The sequence below is a fragment of the Vigna unguiculata genome, chromosome 1, assembly GCF_004118075.2.
Source record: "Vigna unguiculata cultivar IT97K-499-35 chromosome 1, ASM411807v1, whole genome shotgun sequence".
In the NCBI taxonomy this organism is placed as follows: domain Eukaryota; kingdom Viridiplantae; phylum Streptophyta; class Magnoliopsida; order Fabales; family Fabaceae; genus Vigna; species Vigna unguiculata.
The window spans coordinates 2310222-2332843 of record NC_040279.1 but is presented as its reverse complement, the minus strand read 5'-3'; the positions used below and the strand labels follow the sequence as shown (position 1 = coordinate 2332843).

The 22622-nt window shown below is 26.9% G+C and overlaps 1 protein-coding gene across 1 annotated transcript; it reads right to left on the bottom strand.

The window, feature by feature from the left end:
* Nucleotides 1-8010: 8010 nt before the first annotated feature.
* On the bottom strand, nucleotides 8011-11443 carry LOC114192141 (ADP,ATP carrier protein 1, mitochondrial-like). Its single transcript, XM_028081761.1, has 4 exons — nucleotides 11378-11443; nucleotides 9714-10224; nucleotides 9134-9505; nucleotides 8011-8644 (listed from the first exon to the last, which is right to left on the bottom strand). Exons 2-4 carry the CDS (start codon nucleotides 10212-10214, stop codon nucleotides 8348-8350), a joined length of 1170 nt encoding a protein of 389 aa, XP_027937562.1. The 5' UTR covers nucleotides 10215-10224; nucleotides 11378-11443; the 3' UTR covers nucleotides 8011-8347.
* Between the last annotated feature and the right edge of the window lie 11179 nt (nucleotides 11444-22622).

Genomic DNA, 22622 nt, shown 5'->3' with positions numbered 1-22622 from the left:
TCTTTTACAAGTCTTCAAAAGACAGTTGCTACCAGATAATCTATTACATATTGAAAAAAAAAAATACTACCAAAATTACTATAATATTTATTTTCTTTTATTGACACGTGTCATAAAAATTAGTTTTTTCGTCATTTTAAAACTCTGATACAAAAGGATCCGGGTTCAAATCCTACAAAAGTCAATTTGTTTTTATTTTTTTCATTTATTTATGATTTCATTTATAATATTAATTATAAATAATATTATTATTTGTATTACTTTTATAAGTATTAATATTTCTAATTATTAATAATATTATTTATAGTGATAGTAGTAAAATTATAAAAAATTTTAGTATTATTATTATATGTTACTATTATATATTATTCCTATTAGTATTATTAACATTATATTATTAGTAGTAAAGTTGTTATTCTTATTGGTAATATATAATATTATTATTATATATTTTTGTTAGTAATTACATCTCAATTTTTATTAGATTATGATAAATTATTTTTTTTGTCTTAAACTTAAAAAAAAAATACGTATATTGATAAATATATGATTAGTTTAAAATTTTACTCCAACATTTCATTGTTGATATTCATACCCATTCAAATTTGAAGGATTTGTCGACCTTTATTGAATTATGTCAATCTTTGACAAAAACAAACAAATTAAAGATGTTTTATTTGATTAATTGTCTAATTTATTTTATTTAACTCTTATGTTTCATTTTCTACAATGAAGATTATCAAAACAAAAATCGGAATAAAATGAAAGATGAATTTCTTGAACGCAATATGGTTATTTACATTCAAAAAGGAATAATTGGAGATTTTTATTCCGAATAAATTATTGATGAGTTCAACGTTTTTTACTATATGATTTCAACTATAATATTAATTATAAATATATTATTATTTGTATTATTTTTATAAGTATTAATATTTCAAATTATTAATAATATATTATTATAAATATTATTTATAGTGATAGTAGTAAAATTATAACAAATATTAGTATTATAATAATAATAATAATAATTATTATTATTATTATTATTATATGTTACTATTATATATTATTACTATTATTATTATTAACATTATTAGTAGTAAAGTTATTACTGTTATTTGTAATATATAATATTATTACTATTATATATTTTTGTTAGTAATTACATCTCAATTTTTATTAGATTATGATAAATTATTTTTTTGTCTTAAACTTAAAAAAAAAGGTATATTGATAAATATATGATTAGTTTAAAATTTCACTCTAATATTTCATTGTTGATGTTCATACTCATTCAAATTTGAAGGATTTGTCGGTCATTATTAAATTATGTCAATCTTTGACAAAAACAAACAAATTAAAGATGTTTTACTTGATTAATTGTCTGATTTATTTTATTTAACTTTTATGTTTCATTTTCTACAACGAAGATTATCAAAACAAAAATCGGAATAAGATGAAAGATGAATTTCTTGAACGCAATATGGTTATTTACATTCAAAAAGGAATAATTGGAGATTTTTATTCCGAATAAATTATTGATGAGTTCAAAGTTTTTTACTATATGATTTCAACTATAATATTAATTATAAATATATTATTATTTGTATTATTTTTATAAGTATTAATATTTCAAATTATTAATAATATATTATTATAAATATTATTTATAGTGATAGTAGTAAAATTATAACAATTATTAGTATTATAATAATAATAATAATAATAGTTATTATTATTATATGTTACTATTATATATTATTACTATTAGTATTATTAACATTATTAGTAGTAAAGTTATTATTGTTATTTGTAATATATAATATTATTACTATTATATATTTTTGTTAGTAATTACATCTCAATTTTTATTAGATTATGATAAATTATTTTTTGTCTTAAACTTAAAAAAAAAAGGTATATTGATAAATATATGATTAGTTTAAAATTTCACTCTAATATTTCATTGTTGCTGTTCATACTCATTCAAATTTGAAGGATTTGTCGGTCATTATTGAATTATGTCAATCTTTGACAAAAACAAACAAATTAAAGATGTTTTACTTGATTAATTGTCTGATTTATTTTATTTAACTTTTATGTTTCATTTTCTACAAAGAAGATTATCAAAACAAAAATCGGAATAAGATGAAAGATGAATTTCTTGAACGCAATATGGTTATTTACATTCAAAAAGGAATAATTGGAGATTTTTATTCCGAATAAATTATTGATGAGTTCAACGTTTTTTACTATATGATTTCAACTATAATATTAATTATAAATATATTATTATTTGTATTATTTTTATAAGTATTAATATTTCAAATTATTAATAATATATTATTATAAATATTATTTATAGGGATAGTAGTAAAATTATAACAAATATTAGTATAATAATAATAATAATAGTTATTATTATTATATGTTACTATTATATATTATTACTATTAGTATTATTAACATTATTAGTAGTAAAGTTATTACTCTTGTAATATATAATATTATTACTATTATATATTTTTGTTAGTAATTACATCTCAATTTTTATTAGATTATGATAAATTATTTTTTTTTGTCTTAAACTTAAAAAGAAGGTATATTGATAAATATATGATTAGTTTAAAATTTCACTCTAATATTTCATTGTTGATGTTCATACTCATTCAAATTTGAAGGATTTGTCAACCATTATTGAATTATGTCAATCTTTGACAAAAACAAACAAATTAAAGATATTTTACTTGATTGATTTTCTAATTCATTTTATTTAACTCTTAATGTTTCATTTTCTACAACGAAGATTATCAAAACAAAATTCGGAATAAGATGAAAGATGAATTTCTTGAATGCAATATGGTTATTTACATTCAAAAATGAATAACTGAAGATTTTTATTCCGAATAAATTATTGATGAGTTCAAAATCTTTTACTATAAATTATTTTGACTCCTCCAAAATTATTGGTCAAGATCCATCACGGGTTATTATTATCAACTATAATTAATAATCATTATTACTAATAACTATAAATATTATTATCATTATTATTAATTATAATTATTTCTATTATTATAGTACTAATATTATTATATTACTATTATTATTATTAAGAACTATAATTATTATAATAGTTATTATTATTATTTTTATTATTGTTGTTAGATACACATTTTTAGGGATGTCAACAGGTCGGGTAGGGTACGGGTAGTAGTTCCCCCATACCCTACATGCTGGATAAATATCTGTCGTGTATCCGTATCCATATCTGTCAGGTACCCACTTATTTTTTTTCATATCCGCGGGTAACCACGGATATCCGCGGATATTTATAAAATTATTTAAGAAAAAAATATTTAATCATAAATTGAAATAAAATAAAATACATCACTGTCATAAATTTTAAATATAAAATTCAAATAAACTCAAGTTCATACAAGTCCAAATAATTATAAAAATAAATATAAAGTGACCTTCAACACAATGAAAATTCTTTAATTAGTGCTTTGATCAATCAACTCACTTTCTCCCAAATAATAAAATTCAATTGCCACGTGTTAAGTATTCTTATTTTGATTCCATCATTTGACAACAAACATACCATACACTGTCTATATAAGGTTTGATGTATATGCCCAATTTCAAAGAAAGGAAAGAGAATAATGTCAAGGGGTGTACCTAGAAGAAGACAATGTACCAATACTTGAAGTTGGAAAAATGAAGATAGAAGAAAAGACAAGATGTGCAACTTATAAAAAATTAGGTCACAATGTTTTTTACTAATATATATATATATATATATATATATATATATATATATATATATATATATATATATATATATATATATATATATATATATGTATATGGGTATTTTTATGAATTAAAGTTTAGTAGGTACGGGTATCCACGGGTACGGATACTATGATACTCGTACCCGCCCGGTTAACATGCAAGTATCAAAAATATCCGTACCCGTGGGTATCCATTTTTAATATTCGTTTCTTACGGTTGCGGATACCTGCGGGTACATATTTTTTTGACATCCCTAGACATTTTACTTTTACTTACTATGTAGGAATCATGTTTCAATTACTTATCATTTTTATTTGTTTTGTGTTCATTTATCTTTCCATTTGAACAATTATTTCAATTTAAAAAAAAAATAGTTACTAAAATTAGTAAAACAATAAAACTGAAAAATAATTTTTTATTATAAATAATTATTTAAATTTAAAATATTCAAAAGCAGCAAGAAAGCGTAGCGAGGTAGGTTTGAAATCTCACTTCCTACGTTCCTTGATTCTCCGGTACTAAAAAGAAAGTCTCATTCGACAGCTGTTAGAGTCCTTCCCTTGGGATATAATAATTAAGAGGATAAAATTGATAAAATAAAAAGGACACCAAAGATGTTTATCTCTTTATATATGTAGTTGTATTAATATTATTATTATTGTTATTATTAGTAGTAGTAGTAGTATTAATATTTTTTTTTTATCATTACGCGATATTATTATAGTGGTATTATTATTATTATTATTATAGTTAGACACATATTTTATTTTTATTTACTATGGGATCATATTACAATTACTTGCTCTTTATATTTGTTTTGTTATTCATTTTATCGCTATGTCTTGGTATTTTTTGAATTGAAAACAAATAGTTACTAAAATTAGTAGAATAATAAAACTGACAAATAATTTTTTATTATGAATAATTATTTAAATTTAATAAATAATTAAGAGGATAAAAAAGTAAAAACAAAAAAAGGACATAAAAAATGTGTATCTCTTTACCTATTTAGTTAGTGTATTATTATTACTATTATTACTATTATTATCACTACGGGATATTATTATAATGATTATTATTGTTATTATCACTACAAGATATTATTATTATAATGGTATTATTATTATTATTATTATTATAGTTAGACACACATCTTAATTTTATTTACTACGAGATCATATCTCAATTAGTTGTTCTTCTTAGTTGTTTTGTTGTTGTTGTATATATCTTTATATGTAATTATAGATTATTAGTATGTCAACATTAGCCTTGGTATTTACATTGACATTAATATTTATAAGATAAACATTATTATTATTATTATTATTATTATTATTATTATTATTATTATTATTATTATTATCATTATCATTTGTTTGTTATTATTAGTATCATTATTATTTTTATTATTAATATTATTACTATTCATAGTGATGTTATTAGTATAAGTGTTTTTTTAATTATAAAAAATGTTATTATACTAAATACTTTTGTTAAATAGATTTTTAATCTTTTAAAATTTTTATAATTTATATTAATATTATTATTATTTTAATGGTTAAATAAATATAATTACAATTATATTATTATTCTAAACGTATTTGAAATAAATAAAAAAATGTGGATACACGCACGAGTCATATACAATTATAATTATTTTGTAAATTGTGATATTAATTTTATTTATTATATTTAAAACTGAATTTACAAATTCATTTAATTGTGATAATAACATTTACAACAATATAACCTAATTTTCATGATATTTATTATTTTATTGTTATTATTATCAATTATAACTCTAATTATAGTTATTATTATTATTATTATCAGCTCTAATTATAATAATAATTATTATTGTTATTATTATTAACTATAATTATTATGATTAGTATTACTACTAACTATAAGTATTATTATTATTATTATTATTATTAACTACAACTTTTTTATTATTATATTACTATTATTATTATTATTATTACTATTGCGCATGTGTATACGCATTTTTTAAATATACGTGATATTATAGTAAGTGATAATAATGTAATGTTATTAAGTTATAATATATAAAATAAAATTATATTTATTAAAAATAAAGAGAAATATATCATAAAAAATAAAAGAATAACGATTGATAAACAGAGAAAAAGAAAAGAGCAGGGATAAACAATTTTATGAAAAAGTTTGTAAAAGTAAGAGTCAATTTTCAAAATTTTTATAAATAATTATATTTTAAAGGGTAAAATTGGTATTTGAAATGTGGACACAAAAGAGATAATCTCTTTATATATTGTTATAGATTATTATTATTAATTAGAACTATAATTATTATAATAGTTATTATTATTATTAATTATTGTTTTTATTATTATGTTTACATACACATTTTACTTTTACTTACTATCTATGAATCATCTTTTAGTTATTTGACTCTTTTATTTGTTTTGTTGTTTATTTATTTATCTCTTCATATATGTAGTTGTATTATTATTATTTTTTCACTACGCGATATTATTTTAGTATTATTATTATTATCTATTATTATTATTGTTATTATTATTATTATAGTTAAATACACATTTTACATTTATTTACTACGTGATCATATCTCAATTACTTGCACTTTTTATTTGTTTTGTTGTTCATTTTATTTTTATATTTGTGTAATTATTTGAATTATAAAAATAGTTACTAAAATTAATAAAATGATAAAATAGACAAATAATTTTTATTATGAATAATTATTTTAATTTAACAAATAATAATTAAGAGGATAAAATTATATAAACAAAAGAGGACACAACAAATGTATATATCTTTATATATGTAGTTATTGTATTATTATTATTTTTATCACTATGAGATATTATTATAATGGTATTATTGTTATTGTTATTATTATTACTATTATTATTATTATTATTATTATTATTATTATAGTTAGACACACATCTTAAATTAATTTACTACGGGATCTTATTTCAATTACTTGTCATTTTTATTTGTTTTGTTGTTAATGTATATCTTTATATATAATTATAAATTATTATAGTTGACATTAGCCTTAGTGTTAGCATTAATATTAATATTTATAGCATAATAATAATTATTATTATTATTGGTATCATTATTATTATTATTATTATTATTATTATTATTATTATTATTATTATTATTATTATTATTATTATTATTATTATTATTATTATTATTATTCATAATGGTGTTATTATTATAAGTGTGCTTTTCTTAATTATAGAAAATTTTATTATACTAAATACTTTTGTTAAATAGAGTTTTAATCTTTTAAATTTTTATAATTTATAATTTATATTAATATTATTATTAGTATTTTTAATGGTTAAATAAATATAATAGCAATTATATTATTATTCTAAAAAAATTTAAAATAAAAAAGATAAAAAAATGTTCACTCAATTAACTATATTATATTGTGATATCAATTCTGTTTATTATATTTAAAACAGAAATTATTATTGCATCACTTAGATTTACTATTTCATTACTTTAATAACAACGTTTATAACAATATAACTTGTCTCGTGCGTATGCACGGGTCAGTATACTAGTTATAACAAAAGAGATATCTTCAAGTATAATCTTTGTCCATAGATGTTACAATGCATACAATTTTTTAAAATAATATCAAATAATATTTTTTTAGCCTATTTGGTCCGATTATATTTCATTTTATATATATACAGAGATAGACAATATATATATATATATATATATATATATATATATATATAATATGGTATAACAGATAATTTGCAGGCTAATTGTCTGTAATGTACTATGCTAATGTTTCATCACATTAAATTTGGCACTGTGGAAAGAGAATGATTAAAGAGATACCACGTGATTTGGTACTAAGAAAGTACCATGGTTAATTTTGCCTACTCTACTTACAATTTTCTAAACATGAATGAACCAAACAAAAAGGACCAATTATACACCTTAGTCATACCCCACAAGAATATATTCAACAGTTTGTTCTGAGAAAATTTTCAAGTTACCAATTATACCAATAGTTACTTTATTCGCCTGCCCAAAGAAAGATGCAATATGCTACTTATTTAGTAATGAATTGCCACACTTTTGTAACTAAAATGACAATATAAAATAGCAAAAGCAAAAGTAAAATGCAGAATCCAAATAATACTGGTATAACTAAGAGCTTACTTTTCACCAATATCAATAATCATGAAAGCAGAACTTTCATCTGCACTTTATTCTGAAAAAGAACCTTGAACATGTATCACAAATTTTAAAATCATATAAAGAAAATGGAATTCCAAGTGACAGCCTCTTTCCCCGCCACTCAAATAAATCATACTCTTTTTCTGAAGTAAAATCTCCACCATGAAATATAAAAAGGGTTTCTGGGACAATGTCCCATCATCTAGTAAATTTATTAAACAAAATTTGTGGCTGCAATTAGTCTAAACTCTCAGAACCGAAAGATTTTTCATCGCCATCTAAAAAAGAAAAAGACTCTTTGAGCACCACCGAGGAACTCTTAGGCACCACCAGAACCATACTTCTTGCCGAAGACAAGAACCTGCAACTTGTCATACCCAGCAAGCACACCAGCACCTGCAACAGCCCGGAGGATGTTGGCACCAGCACCCTTGAACAGGGACTTGGCACCCTCATTCTTGATGATTTGTTGGAATGCATCCAAGGAATTCTTGTACTTCACTGCTTCACCAGAGGTCATCATCATTCTTCTTCTCACAGTGTCAATTGGGTATGATGCAAGACCTGCACCATTGGTGATGAGCCATCCAAGGGCAAAGCTGGCGAAAAAGCTATCCTGAAATCCATACAAAGGAAATTGAATTAGACTTCACTACAATAAAGTTTCAAAGAACATTATTAAGTAGATCATGAACAACTTGATTATTTGAAATGTAAATGGTAATATTTGTTTTTCATCCTTAAAATTAGATCTCATTCTGAATTTTGACATTTTAAAGTTACTTGATGGTGTTCATAGAAAATATATTTACTCAAAATACAGGACCTTCTAGTCATTGAATTAAAAAATAGACTGACTAAAGCATTTCACTTTAATAACTAGGATTATTTGGTAACTTTATTGTACACAGAGTGAATTATGTTAAAAATAATTACGAAACAAAGTTAAGTATTTATTTACTCTTAAAATGAAACAACCCACCCAATCCAGTTATGTCAGGTAACATGGTTAACGACACAACACAACACATATCACCACTAAGTAACTACGACGCAACACAACACCATATATGACAAATAGCAGTAATAAGGACAGAACACCAACCTGCAATGATCCAGTGAGGACAACTGGTTTCACGGAATCGTACAATCCAAAATACAGACCACGATACACGATGATTCCAACACATGAGAGGTTAAAACCACGGTAGAGACCGGCAATACCATCAGATGCCAATGTCTTCCTGTAGACATCAACAAGACCCTTGAATTGTCTCTCTCCTCCCTTCTTTGCAGCCTTAGCATCATTGGCAAGACGGGTACGGGCATAGTCAAGGGAGTAAACGAAAAAGAGGGATGATGCACCAGCAGCACCTCCAGAGGCCAAGTTGCCAGCAAACCACTTCCAGTAGCCATCTCTGTCCTTCTTGAAGTTGAATAGCCTCTTGAAATAGTCCTTGAATGCAAAGTTCAAAGCCTGATAGAATTCAAACAGAGAATTCAGTATCACATACAATATTATATAACAACTTTGAAGCTATTCAATCGTAATTGAAACTTATCCAAGGTTAAATGTCAACATAAATTTCTATGGTAAAGATCTAAGCTGATTGAAGAACAACACCAATCAAATCTCTATAGGACAGTGTCTATTTTGTCCAAACGAAAATTACGAAATAACTAACCTGGGTGGGGAAATAACGGATGACATTTGCAGTGTTTCCTCTCCATAGAGAAATAGCACCCTCATCCGCCATTGTTCTTTTAAAACAATCACCAATACCCTTGTAGGGCTCAGAAAGCCTTCCAGTTTTGATCATCTCATCCTGGTTCTGGATCAAAAGCTTAACACGCTCAATGGGAGCAGCAGCAGTTTTTGAGACAGCTGCAGAAACACCTCCCATGAGAAAGTCAATAAGAAAATGGCCTTTCTCTGCTGGGGCTGCGGCAAAAACAGGGGAAGTTGTTGTTGCAGCAGCAGACAAATCCATAGTAGTTTTGCATGAGGACATCACAGGATACTGCAATGCAGCATTTGAGTAGTTCCCAAAAGAGGGTCTTTGGTACATGGCAGGGTGGTGGAAGGCTCCATCATAACTCTTAATACCAGATGAAAAACCCGAACGTAGATGGAGCTGACCAGCAACCTTGTCCATGATTGAAGGGTGTTGGACCTGATCAACCATGGTGGCTTTCCTGAAAATAAGTGTCCAATGTTAAATGAAGTTAGTAAATTTAGCACTCTGAACATGACGGTATAAAGAAAAAGCATTGACCATAAGCACTACCATTAACTAATGAAAATCCACATTTAATCAAAAATCACTTAATGAATGTTTGATGGTCAAAAAGTATACACGGAAAGTTTAGAACCGAAGACACCAGGAAACCCAAATGTTCATCAAAAAACGAACAACTGAGTCTACCTATAGTAGACGAAGTCCATCCCCAACATGACATGCAAAACGCAACCACAGTGATAATCAGAATAAACATAGGGATGATCGGTATATTTAGTTAATAATGATTAGCCATGCAAAAATAATTTTTACAGACTGAGGTTCTCAGGCGGAAAGGTCAAGTAAAACATGCGCTGCAATTGACTTGGAATACAATTTTTCAGTATATTCATGATATGTTTTAAAATTAGTAAAATCATAACCAGTAAAAAATAAAAAATAAAAGAAGAAAATTGCCTTTGTGGGAGTACAGATGGCATAGATCTCAAAAAGCTATATCCTTTGAGAACAGATCCACATTCTACTTCCAAAACCAGAAAGGACACTAAGACAGATAAAAGAAAAAAAGAAAGAAAAAATCACGGGTTCAAGGTAGATCCATGCAATACGTCAGATTTATATCCGACCATAAAACATAAAAAGTCGTCCTAAATTCAATAAACTCGCATGCACCATTAAAGAAAAGAAAAAAGACCCATCAATCAAACAGGAAAAAGAAAAGACCTGTGTACTAAAACCTTAATCACAAATCTAAAACCCTACTCAAACAGCGCCAGCTTACAGATCAAGCGCCTTCGTGATCAGGTCACGTGAAAACAAACCAACACAGATCTCTCTCTCACTGCTTCAATTTTATGAAGAAAACAACAATGGCCGAAACACAAGAAATAACTGATCAGATCGAACAACAGAACATCAGAAGAAAAAAAAAAAACACCCAACTGTACAAAGTTGAAAAATTGAAAAATGAAAGATCATGGGGAAAAAATGAATACAAGACAGCAGATGCAGCATGCAGCAAAAGATCTGAAGAACACGTCGAGAAAAGAACAACCAAAAACACTTCCGATCGAAAGAAAGTATAGAGGAAGGAAAAGAGAAGATTTTACCTTTCACAAATCAAAAGGGTATTGAGAATGCGAAAGGATGAGAGAGGGAAACACGGCGTGCTTTGAACGGAGCAAGAAATAACATAGTAGAGTTTTTATAAGACCTAAGTCTGATGGAAGCAAGCACATGGAACACGTGTCGTTTTTTCGTTGGCCCGCCTCAAGTTGGTCATATTCCGACCCTATTCACCGTCCAAAAGAGACATGGGTGCTGCTAGAAACTTCCAAAGTCAAAAGTGACAATTCAATAAAAGTTAAAAATAAATAAATAAAATTATACATTCAATACTTTTATGACAAAATATATTATCTGTAATAATTGATTTAAATTTAATTGTAGGACTAAACATTTTTTGAGATAACAAATAAAATTATCCTGTACGAATTTGTTTCGGTTTTAACAGGAAATTCTGTATCGACAAGAAATTTTATATCGACCTATATAAATATCAGGAATTTCTGACTATTTTAGTTGAGAATGAAATGTTTATATTTATTTTGTCTTAGTCTCCACACTCATCATAATATTATTTTCTTTTTATATTTTTTTCTGTTTAAATTATTAAAATATCACAGTTAATTAAGTAATATATATATATATATATATATTATTTTTATTATTTATTTCTTCTAATTATTTGGTTTGTCATGAAATTGATTCGTATCTTCATTATGTTTTTTCATTTGATCATAACATTTATATAATTATGTTCAAATGATATATGTCGATTAAATATTTATGTCTTAAATATGAATATTTTTATTATTTTTTAATATTGTTATTTATTGTATATTTTTCTTTCACACGAGAGTTTAAAACTCTCAATTTAAGTGTTTAATAGCATAAACATTTCATTTACTAAGTAATATATAAAAAATTTATTTTTTACTTGTTATTATTAATTTTCATTCCATTTGAATGACTTTTTTGTTTCGCTAAAACAATTTTCAATATTTCTCAACCATTGATATATATATATATATATATATATACATATATATATATATATATATATGTTAATATTTGAAAAGTTTTCTTATATCTCTAAAATATTTTTCATCTTATCATATCCTTAAGTATACATTTATTTTCTCTTTGTGTGATTTCATTCAATAGTCTCACAAATTGTTCCTAAGTTACACATTTGTTAATTTTTTAATATTTTTATTTGTTGTTTACTTTCATCATGTAAAATATTATTTTTGATATATTTTATATAATTATTTTTTTATTTTCTAACTTATTATCAATCATATTGTAATTTTGTTAGTGTAATTCTATATATAAATTTTATTTACTACAATATAAAAATTTAGTGTAATTGTCATGATTTTTTTTATCACCATCCAACATATATTAAAGTTCAAAAGATACAAGATATATGTTAAAATTTTATTTTTATCACTACAAAAAAAAATTAATGGAGATTTATTAAAGGAGGTTATAAAACCTCCGGCAATTTATACACACAGGGGATGTTTCTTAAACCTCTGATAAGTACTAGGGGTTTTATGATGAACCCCAAGAAAATTTTATTTCCCTCCATATCTTTTTTTTTCCAAACCCTTTTATATATTTAAAAAAAAAAAAAACATTTTTATCACTTTCTTCGTATGTTCGACAAAATAGACACAGTACCAACGTCCGAATAACTCACCTAAGATACAATATCCTCAAGCTTCACCTGGCTACGCTTTTTCTCAATCTCAATCTTAGTAAAACCATTTGCATCTGCAGTTGTAACTCGCGATTTTGTTCTAATTTTCACCTTGCTTCCAAATGATAATGGTTTCCCCTTTCTTTTCTTTAGGTTTTCAAATTTTTTCATTTTTTCGTTCAATTCTGACTTTGAAAACCTTGATGTTTGTTTCTGTTAAGAGATCCAATTATAGGTGTTGTTTTTTCTGCAATCTACAATGCATCTCTGTTGCTCGTTTAGTGGCTTTGTATCTCCATTGCGGGTTTGGTTGATTATGGTTACTTCATACTTCCTTTGCGTGTTCATAGTTGCTATAACATTTATGTTTCAATTTCAGGTGGAATGGAGTAATTGGTGCATGAAGCAATTTTGATTGTAACAGTACTTACTATATATAGTGGAAGAATGTGGACTGATACAATCAACTATTAGGTTTTTGTGCTTCTCTCGAACGTGGTTTCAGACATGGACTAGTACAATTATTTGCGTCATTTTTTATCAAATGATGTATTATAACTTTTATTAGTATATAAAAAAATATTCATTAGAATTTAAAAAATTGAAGTAAACAAACATTTAAAATATAATTTAATTTGAATCTTTGTTTTTCTTTTATATATTTTTTTAAATATTTTTAAATTTTATCAACTAGGTTATGTTAATGTTTGCAAATTTAATAAATATTTTGTTTCTAATGAACTTTTATTTGGTATTCTAATTTAAAATGTATACAATTATAATTTTTTTCAAAATATTTGATATCGAAGAAACAATAATTATATTAATATTGAATATTTGATAATATTATGTTTCATTTACGGTTGTTTTTATTATTTTATAAATATTATTTAAAATTAATATTGACGTAGTAAGAAAATGGGTACAGGTATAGGTACAAGATTATATCGTTATGCGGTGAAAATGATGACGAGACAAAAATTTGATATCCATTGAGTTTGAGTACATGATGAAGATGAATTTTTTCTATGAAATGGATATGAGATAATAAAACTCATCCTCCCCGTATTGTTGCCATCCTTAAATGTTTCATTCAGTAATTAATTAAAAGTTAGCATAAATATAGTTTTTAAAATATTATTACGAAAATCAATAAATCATATATGTATGTTTATGATAAAACATTTTTTATCTGTGATGCATAAATACAATACGTGTATCAGATACGATACGTATCTGATATGTTGATACGTTTATTTTAAAAATAATAGGATACGATACGTAATAGATACGCGATATATAAATATTGAAAAATGTACAATAATTCTCAAAAACATAACAAATATATGATTATTATTATATGAATCCAAATTAAAACTATATTACTAAAGTTGTAAACATAAAAAATATAAATTATTATCATCATAAAAGTACTACTACAAGAAAATTCTTAAATAATGATCAATTTTAGTAACAAAAAATATGTTAGAGACCAAATTTTATGGTAGCCAGAACCTTGGTAACTAATGTTAGTGACCAATTTAGAAACCAATTATTTTGATAGTCAAAACCTTGATAGCTAATATTAGTGAACAATTTAGAAACAATTCATAATAAAGACTATTTTACTTATCAATTTAGATACCAATTATAATTTTTATAACTTTTTTAATTGTCAATAATTTTTAGTTTTTAAATTGGTACCCAAATTGATTACTATATAGTTACTAATTATTTGTTGTTACAAAAATTGATCATTATTCAAATATTTTATTGTAGTTTACTACGATTTTATAAAATACAGTTTGTATATAATATATAGTAGTACTTATCCATTTAGAAACCAATTACTACGATTACTATATAGTAGTACTTATCAATGAAGTTTGTATTTTATAAAATCGTAGTAAACTACAATAAAATATAAACTTCATTGATAAGTATCGGTAAAGTGTCATAAAATATCGGATACAGATACATATTAAACACGGATACATGACCCAAGTTGAAGTATTGGTGCATCATAGTTTTTTATTATCGGTTTGAATATAATTATTATATATTCTATAAAAATATATAACTGTTTTGTTAGGTTAAACGGTTTTATTCATTTATTTTTTAATTAATATTTTTAAACTAAAATAAATATTTTTAATAAATAAATTATCTAATATTAAATAAAAAAATATTTATAATAAAATTTAAAAATGTATTCATATTTATTTTTAAAATTAAAAATATAAATATATGTGCATGTGTTTTGATGGGTTTAATGTAAAACATTTAATTATACTAATTAATTTAGAGATAATTAACTCTTCTAAAATAACGTTCAAGACTATAACGTTAATAGATAATAAAGATTCCCAAATTATTATAAGTCTTATTTCTTAACTGTTAATTGACTTTTCCATATTACTGAGTTGTATTTTTAACTGTTAATCAATTGATTTCATTAATAGAAATTTAATGAAATTATTTATAAATATAGATAGATTAAAAATAAAAACAGTATATATTTATTTATATAAATGTTGAAACACCCATGTGCAAGTGCAGCTGATGGGTTTATATATTACATTTGGGAATTAGTAATTAAGGTATCGTAGTTCTATATAAATTTATGCATTAGTTTTTATATACATTATTTTAACCAAAAATTTTAAAATAATATATTTATCAGTTTTTTATTTTATATAGTATTTAATTTATTTATTTTACTCAAGGTAAGACTATGGTTCATACTTGAATTTTTTTCAACAACAGCTATATTTTATTTTAAGGATGTATTGTATATATTTTATTATCCTTTAACACATTTCTTGATATTTTCATACTTTTGAAAATTAAAAAAATGTTATATCATAAATATATTTTGAAACTCACCAGAATTGAGTTCATTTTGCTAATATTAAGGTGGTATAAAGAGTATTTACTATCAAGTTAGATGTATCTTTTTTCTTCTTAATCATCATTTGAAGTTTTATATAGGTGATTATAGCAAAATGAAGTTTTATATGTTTATATTTTTCTTTAATTATCATATCTCCCATACCCATCATCTTTAAATTTTTTATGGATATTTATTTATTTTTATTTATAATACAAGACGTTGTGGATAAAAGATAATATCTAAAATATATTAAATATTTTAAGTTAACATCTTTACAAATTATATCATTTATTTTTACTGACTGTCATACAATAGAACCTAAATTAAATAACTCACATCCAAGTAATATCCAAAATTAAAAGTTCACAACCTCACAATCTACAATTTATATAATTAATTCACGAGTTTAAATACTCACCTTTAAGTTTAATTATTATTCTTTATAAACTAAGAATGGAAATCAAAGTTTGTATTATTTGAATATTAAATTATTACCGGCCGGATTATATATCCACGAACCAAAATGATTCTATATCAAATAAAATTAATAATTAGGTAAAAAAAATCATCACCATGTAAAATTAATTAAAAGTAAACTAATAAGTAATTATGAATGATTAAGTTCACACAAAAATTTCCCTGATTACTATTACTAACTACAATATATATATATATATATATTACGCATGAAACTATTCAATATATATTATTAGCATATTATATTTTACACTTTAAAAAATTATTCTAAAGAAAAAATATTTGAACTCTGAAAATTATTAGCAGGTGTATTTTGGTTGGTGGTAGGATTCAAATGAGGTGGCTGATGACTTTTCCATATGAAAAATTGACTTTTAAATTCAAAGTACTATACTTGGCCTTTCTTAATTTAAATAATAAATAAATAACACATTCATCCAAACTAATGGAATTCAATTTTTTATAATTTACTCAAATTTACAAAAAATTTGTATGTTGTTTTATTTTGATAAAAATCTTGTTAACAAGTAAAGACAAAATGCAAACACATAACGTGGAGAATGCTCAAGTATACTTTGATATTTGGAATCAACACATATTCTAGTTTATTCATGTTAATAATATATGCTAAAATATTGACCTTAAAAACATATATTAAACTATTTTAATAAAAAGTAATTCTGTTTTGCTTGGATATATAAAATCGTTCATATTGGATAGTTAGTCTTAATAAACTGTTTCTATTTCAAACTTGAAACATAAATTTGTCTTTTCCAAAATAAATTTAATGATTTAATGTTGTATTGTATATATTACATACTTATTATTTTAGTTTCTATGTAGTTAAATATAACCTATATATAGTAAAACACTTTTAGCAATACAGAAAAAAAAATATTTATATATAAACAACATCGTTACACTTAAGCGAGACTGAAAACAGAGAGTACTTCGAGTTTTCGCTCAAGCTAGCCCATCTCGCTCAAGCGAGAGGCCTTCGCTCAAGCGAGCACTCGAAACTAAAAGGGGGCGAGTTACTGCCATTCTCGCTTAGGCGAGAGCTTCCCGTTTGGGCGAGAAACAGCTCGCTTAGGCGAGCATAGCAAATCTCACATGCTCTCACGCATGCAGAGCCAAAAAATCCATCCAGAAACAATACACCAATTATTTTCACACCATCAAAAGCACATCAAATTATCAAGAGCACCCAACAGAAACAAAAAAAAGATACATTATTTATAAAAGCATGAAAGAATCCTAGCTTCCCTCACCTGGACAGATGCTAGTGGAAAGCACAGGCACCTACGGCAACGAACCCAACAACTTCAGGAGCATACTCAAGAGGTGGAGCAGAGAATGAGGTTGAGCTGACTTTAATCTAAATGAGCTTCGAGCCCTAGCAGAGCACTGTTTGAGGGGAAAAGAGGAGTAAAATGGCTGCTTTTGCAAAGTGGGCAGAACATGAGAGGGTTAGGCTGGTTTAAGGGTTTTGGGATGCCCTATGGGCCAGCCTTAGGCCCAACTGACTAAGAGAGGCCCTTAAATTTTAGGACAAAATTAGAGTGGGTCTTACATTCTCCCTAACAACAAAAATTTTCGACCTCGAAAATTCACGGACGAGATGGGAAGAAAACTACGTTTTCCTCATTTCATCGGACAACCACCACTTAGACATGACTAATAAAATGACTCCAACACCTATAGTAACTGGAAACTTTGCCTCTGTGCTAAGCAATATGTCTTCAACTGTGTAGATTGATTTAGTCACTACTCTCGAAGTAACTTCCAACCTACAACCTTAAAATTGGGATGCTCCTTCTTACATGTCCAACCAACTTGCATTTGATATACCGACTCATCTACCATATGCTCTCCACTACCTCTTGTAGGTTTTCATCAAAGTCTTAGATGACTTCAAGTCTCAAACTAAAGCATGTAGTTATCACTTCACATCACTTTGTTCTCTCCTTTAAGCATCACTCCACTAACTTGATCACTTTTGAGTTCTGGCCTACTGCCCCACCATCAACAATTTTGACCACTTTTACGTATAACGACACTCATAAGATCTTACTTCCTTTGTTGGCTTCAACCAAGGCAACAAAGTTCTCTATCGAGTTATTCTAGTTCCAATTTAAAACTATCAACTGATTCCATTGCCATATCGTTTTGGCATCCTGTCCTCATTTTTTTATCCCTTAACTCGTCACCATCATTCCACTAAACCACAGAACCATAACTTCCATTGACTCCAAATCTCTAGTCTGTTTTGCACCAAGAAACTCTACGATACACCTCAAACTAAGATTGCCCGATTTGGCTTTATTTTTTATCCAACCTCTTTGAGAAACTCACTCGTCCTAGTCGAATAACTAAGCCAAGGAAATCTTTTCACTAGGTTATGAGTAAGATAATTCTTCTCACGCACCTCTTACCATTTCTAAGCATCATCTGCCACCATCCCGCTGCGCTACTCTGATTCATACACAAGGTCACTTGTTTGTTTACTCAAAATAATGATTCTTTCGTGTCCGCCATGACAAGGAAGCAATTGTCATTGAGAAACCTTCCTCGAGACCCCTATAAAACTTGCAGAACCCCTTTGAACTCCTCTTTTGATAGCCTTAGCGTTCCATTTTCTCAACAATGTATCTATCCTTTTAAAACCATATTCCTTATTAGTCACTCCAACCTTAGTCAATACTCTTCTTGAACGGCTTGACACACCACAACTTCTTTTTGAAGATTCACCAAACTTGTAGTCATCTTGGTGATTATACTGAGTTTATACCATTATGTCTCCAACAACTCTTTCACTTGTTTCTCTTACTTCACAATCCTAGCATAAATCCTCCAATTAGAAGCTATTAGCACAAGTTCGACTTCAAACCCAAATGCAAAAGTGAACTTCACCACTCGAAAGCGAAAATTCTAATATTTACTTCAGAATAAATCTATAACTCTTCTACCACTGAGATTCCTTGCGTCTATTTTTCGCTTGCCGTTGTCATATAACTCTAATTCACATGACACCCAACCCTCATCTTTCAGCTTGATCCACACTTGTTGTACTACTACTGACTTATCTCTTTAAATCAAAGGATACTACTTCGTTGGGGATCACATCTCCTAAGAATGAGATTAAGAAAATAATCAATTCACCCTTGAGATTGTGTCCCAACCTTGCAAAGGAAACAATTCAAATTGGCTTTGAATTTAAATCCTTTGGTCACCATGAAACATGAAACACACCCGAGTAAACTTCATTTGACCGCAATTTTAGCAAACCACCATCTCAACCCCAACTCCCTCTTGCAGGCACCCATGACTTCTCTACCATATGGGCGACACCAAGAGGTATACGATCCCGAACAAAACCAAACCCATATCCCAAGCACCACTTTTATACCTTGTATCCTCGAATTTGATCATTCGCGCTAATCACTCCAACACCAATTATCGTATACACCATTTCAATTTCTTCAGACTTTTCTTCTCCTTTCATTCTTTAGTGTAATTTGCCCCCACTATTTCTTGCCATTCCTACAAGATCCAACACTTAGGTTTCTTGGTCTCAGCCCAAGGTCAATTATTCTGCTCATGTGAATTACTTTTCCTTGAAACATCCTTCTATGAACTCCAAAGACCAAATCATCTCCTTCTGACTATCCAACCTAGTACGAAACCTTTATGCCACTTCATTTTTATCCACATATTATTTTTCCCTTTACTTAGGAAACATCATCTCACTTGACTGATCCATAAGCTCTACTCCATCTTAGCCTCAACTAGAGATTTATTTTTACACCCCTATGGTCTTTATCTTTCTCAGTTTGCTTGATGCCAAGCAATTTCATTATTTTCTACAACCCAGGATATTGCCAATTGCTTTTCTTCCACCAATCCAAGAAAAAACTAGATATGGCCATACGACCATATCTAATGACACTTCTCTTAACATCACATGTATTTGTAGAACTCTGAATTCTGGTATTGTTGGAATGTAGAACCAGGTTGATTTTCCTCAAACGTTGTTACACTTGCATGCACTGATATCTCCCATATGTTTTAACCTTTAGATTCAACTCATTTTGGAAAACTTGTGGTATTTGATCCCAAACTTGTCCTTGAAGCTCCCTTAGTCCAATCGTTGCTAAACTCCAACATCTTTTCTCAAACTATTAACCCAAACTTAGCTTTCCTTGCTCAACGGTATATATCACATCAACTTCCTATCTTTGAGGCAAGAAGTTGTCTTAGAGACCTCATCCAACACTTTTAAAGGAAAGCAGACCAAGTTGACATTGGATCTGCATTCCCTCATTTCTATAGACACCAGACACAGAGTACAGAGGCATAACAAGACAAACTAGAACATACGAAGCAACACTCCATCATCTACAAACAACCAAACCCTTTTGTCTGTCACCCTTCTTTCCCTAGCAAGTATAATTAAGAAAGGAAAAACAACCCTTAATCTAGTCGTGAGTGTGCACCCTCATTACGTTATCAAGGCATTTTTCTGTTCTTAAAGCTTTTGGTTTTACTGACACACTCGACTAGACATGACTACTCACGCCCGTGAGGCATGACAAACCTATAACCTCAGGTCATCCTAAGGACGAACTGCTCTGATACCATTAATGTAACATCCCATTTAAATAATAATATAATTAAATGAAATCTTACACCGGATAATATAAAGAGCCAAGTTGCGGAGTATAAAGTCACTCCTTACAGTTATCCAAGGTACTTAAAAAGGAAATACTAAAGCTCACTACAAAGCCTACAACCCAAGAGGAGTAAGAGATAGTCGGTATTCAAAATAAAGCCTTAGGGGTAATACAATACACGGGCCTTAGCCCTAAAGAAAAGCCCAAATAAAATCCATCCAGATCTCACATGCTCTCACGCATGCAGAGCCAAAAATCCATCCAGAAACAATACACCAATTATTTTCACACCATCAAAAGCACATCAAATTATCAAGAGCACCCAACAGAAACAAAAAAAGACACATTATTTATAAAAGCATGAAAAAATCCTAGCTTCCCTCACCTGGACAGATGCTAGTGGAAAGCATAGGCACCTACGGCAACGAACCCAACAACTTTAGGAGCATACTCAAGAGGTGGAGCAGAGAATGAGGTTGAGCTGACTTGAATTTGAATGAGCTTCGAACCCTAGCAGAGCACTGTTTAAGGGGAAAAGAGGAGTAAGATGGTTGATTTTGCAAAGTGGGCAGAACATGAGAGGGTTAGGCTGGTTTAGGGGTTTTGGGATGCCTTATGGGCCAGCCTTAGGCCCAACTGACTAAGAGAGACCCTTAAATTTTAGAACAAAATTAAAGTGGGTCTTACAGTTTAAGAAAGTTCAACCATTTTTGCTGAAATTTGAGTTGGAGCAACATTCAAAACTAGTAGCATTTAACACTCAAATTGGTAAAAGGAAGAAACACCTAATTTTTTAAGGAAGATCCAATGACCATAATGGAATCACGTTGGAAAATACTACTATTTATATATTTATATATATGAATGTTACTTTAAATATAACTTAGATGTATTATAACTTAGTTATTATCAAAAATTCATTTGATAATATACTTTATGATAAGGTTTAGGGTTAAATATGTTTCTGATCCCTCAAATTTTAGTGAATATTTAAATTAGTCATTCTTCGAAACTTTATATCAATTTAGTCTTTCATATTTAAAAATGCGTGAATTTAGTTATTCTTATTAAATTCTGTTAAGTTTATTTAATATTTTAAACGCATTTTATGATAACATTTGTGTTAACATTGATGCGAAAATGTGTCAAACGTTATAAACAATTCAAATATTATCATGAAATGCGCTAGAAACGTCAAATAAACTTAACAAAATTTGGTTAAAATGACTAAGTCTACACATTTATAAAGATGAAGAACTAAATTGGTCAAATTTTTTTAAGAGAAACTAATTCCAAAATTCACTGAAACTTAAAACATAAAAAACATATTTAAGGTTTATAATATTATACCCAAAGATTTTTAGTCATAATCACTAATCATTAACCAAAAAGAAAGATGAGAATTTTATGAAACACTTTTACAAGAGGGTTACTATTTTATTCCTCATTAATTTTAGTAAATAAGCATTATTTACAAATACACTTTCATAATGTGCTCACTCCATGTAAAAGATGTGATGACTATGTGTTACGATCCAAAATAT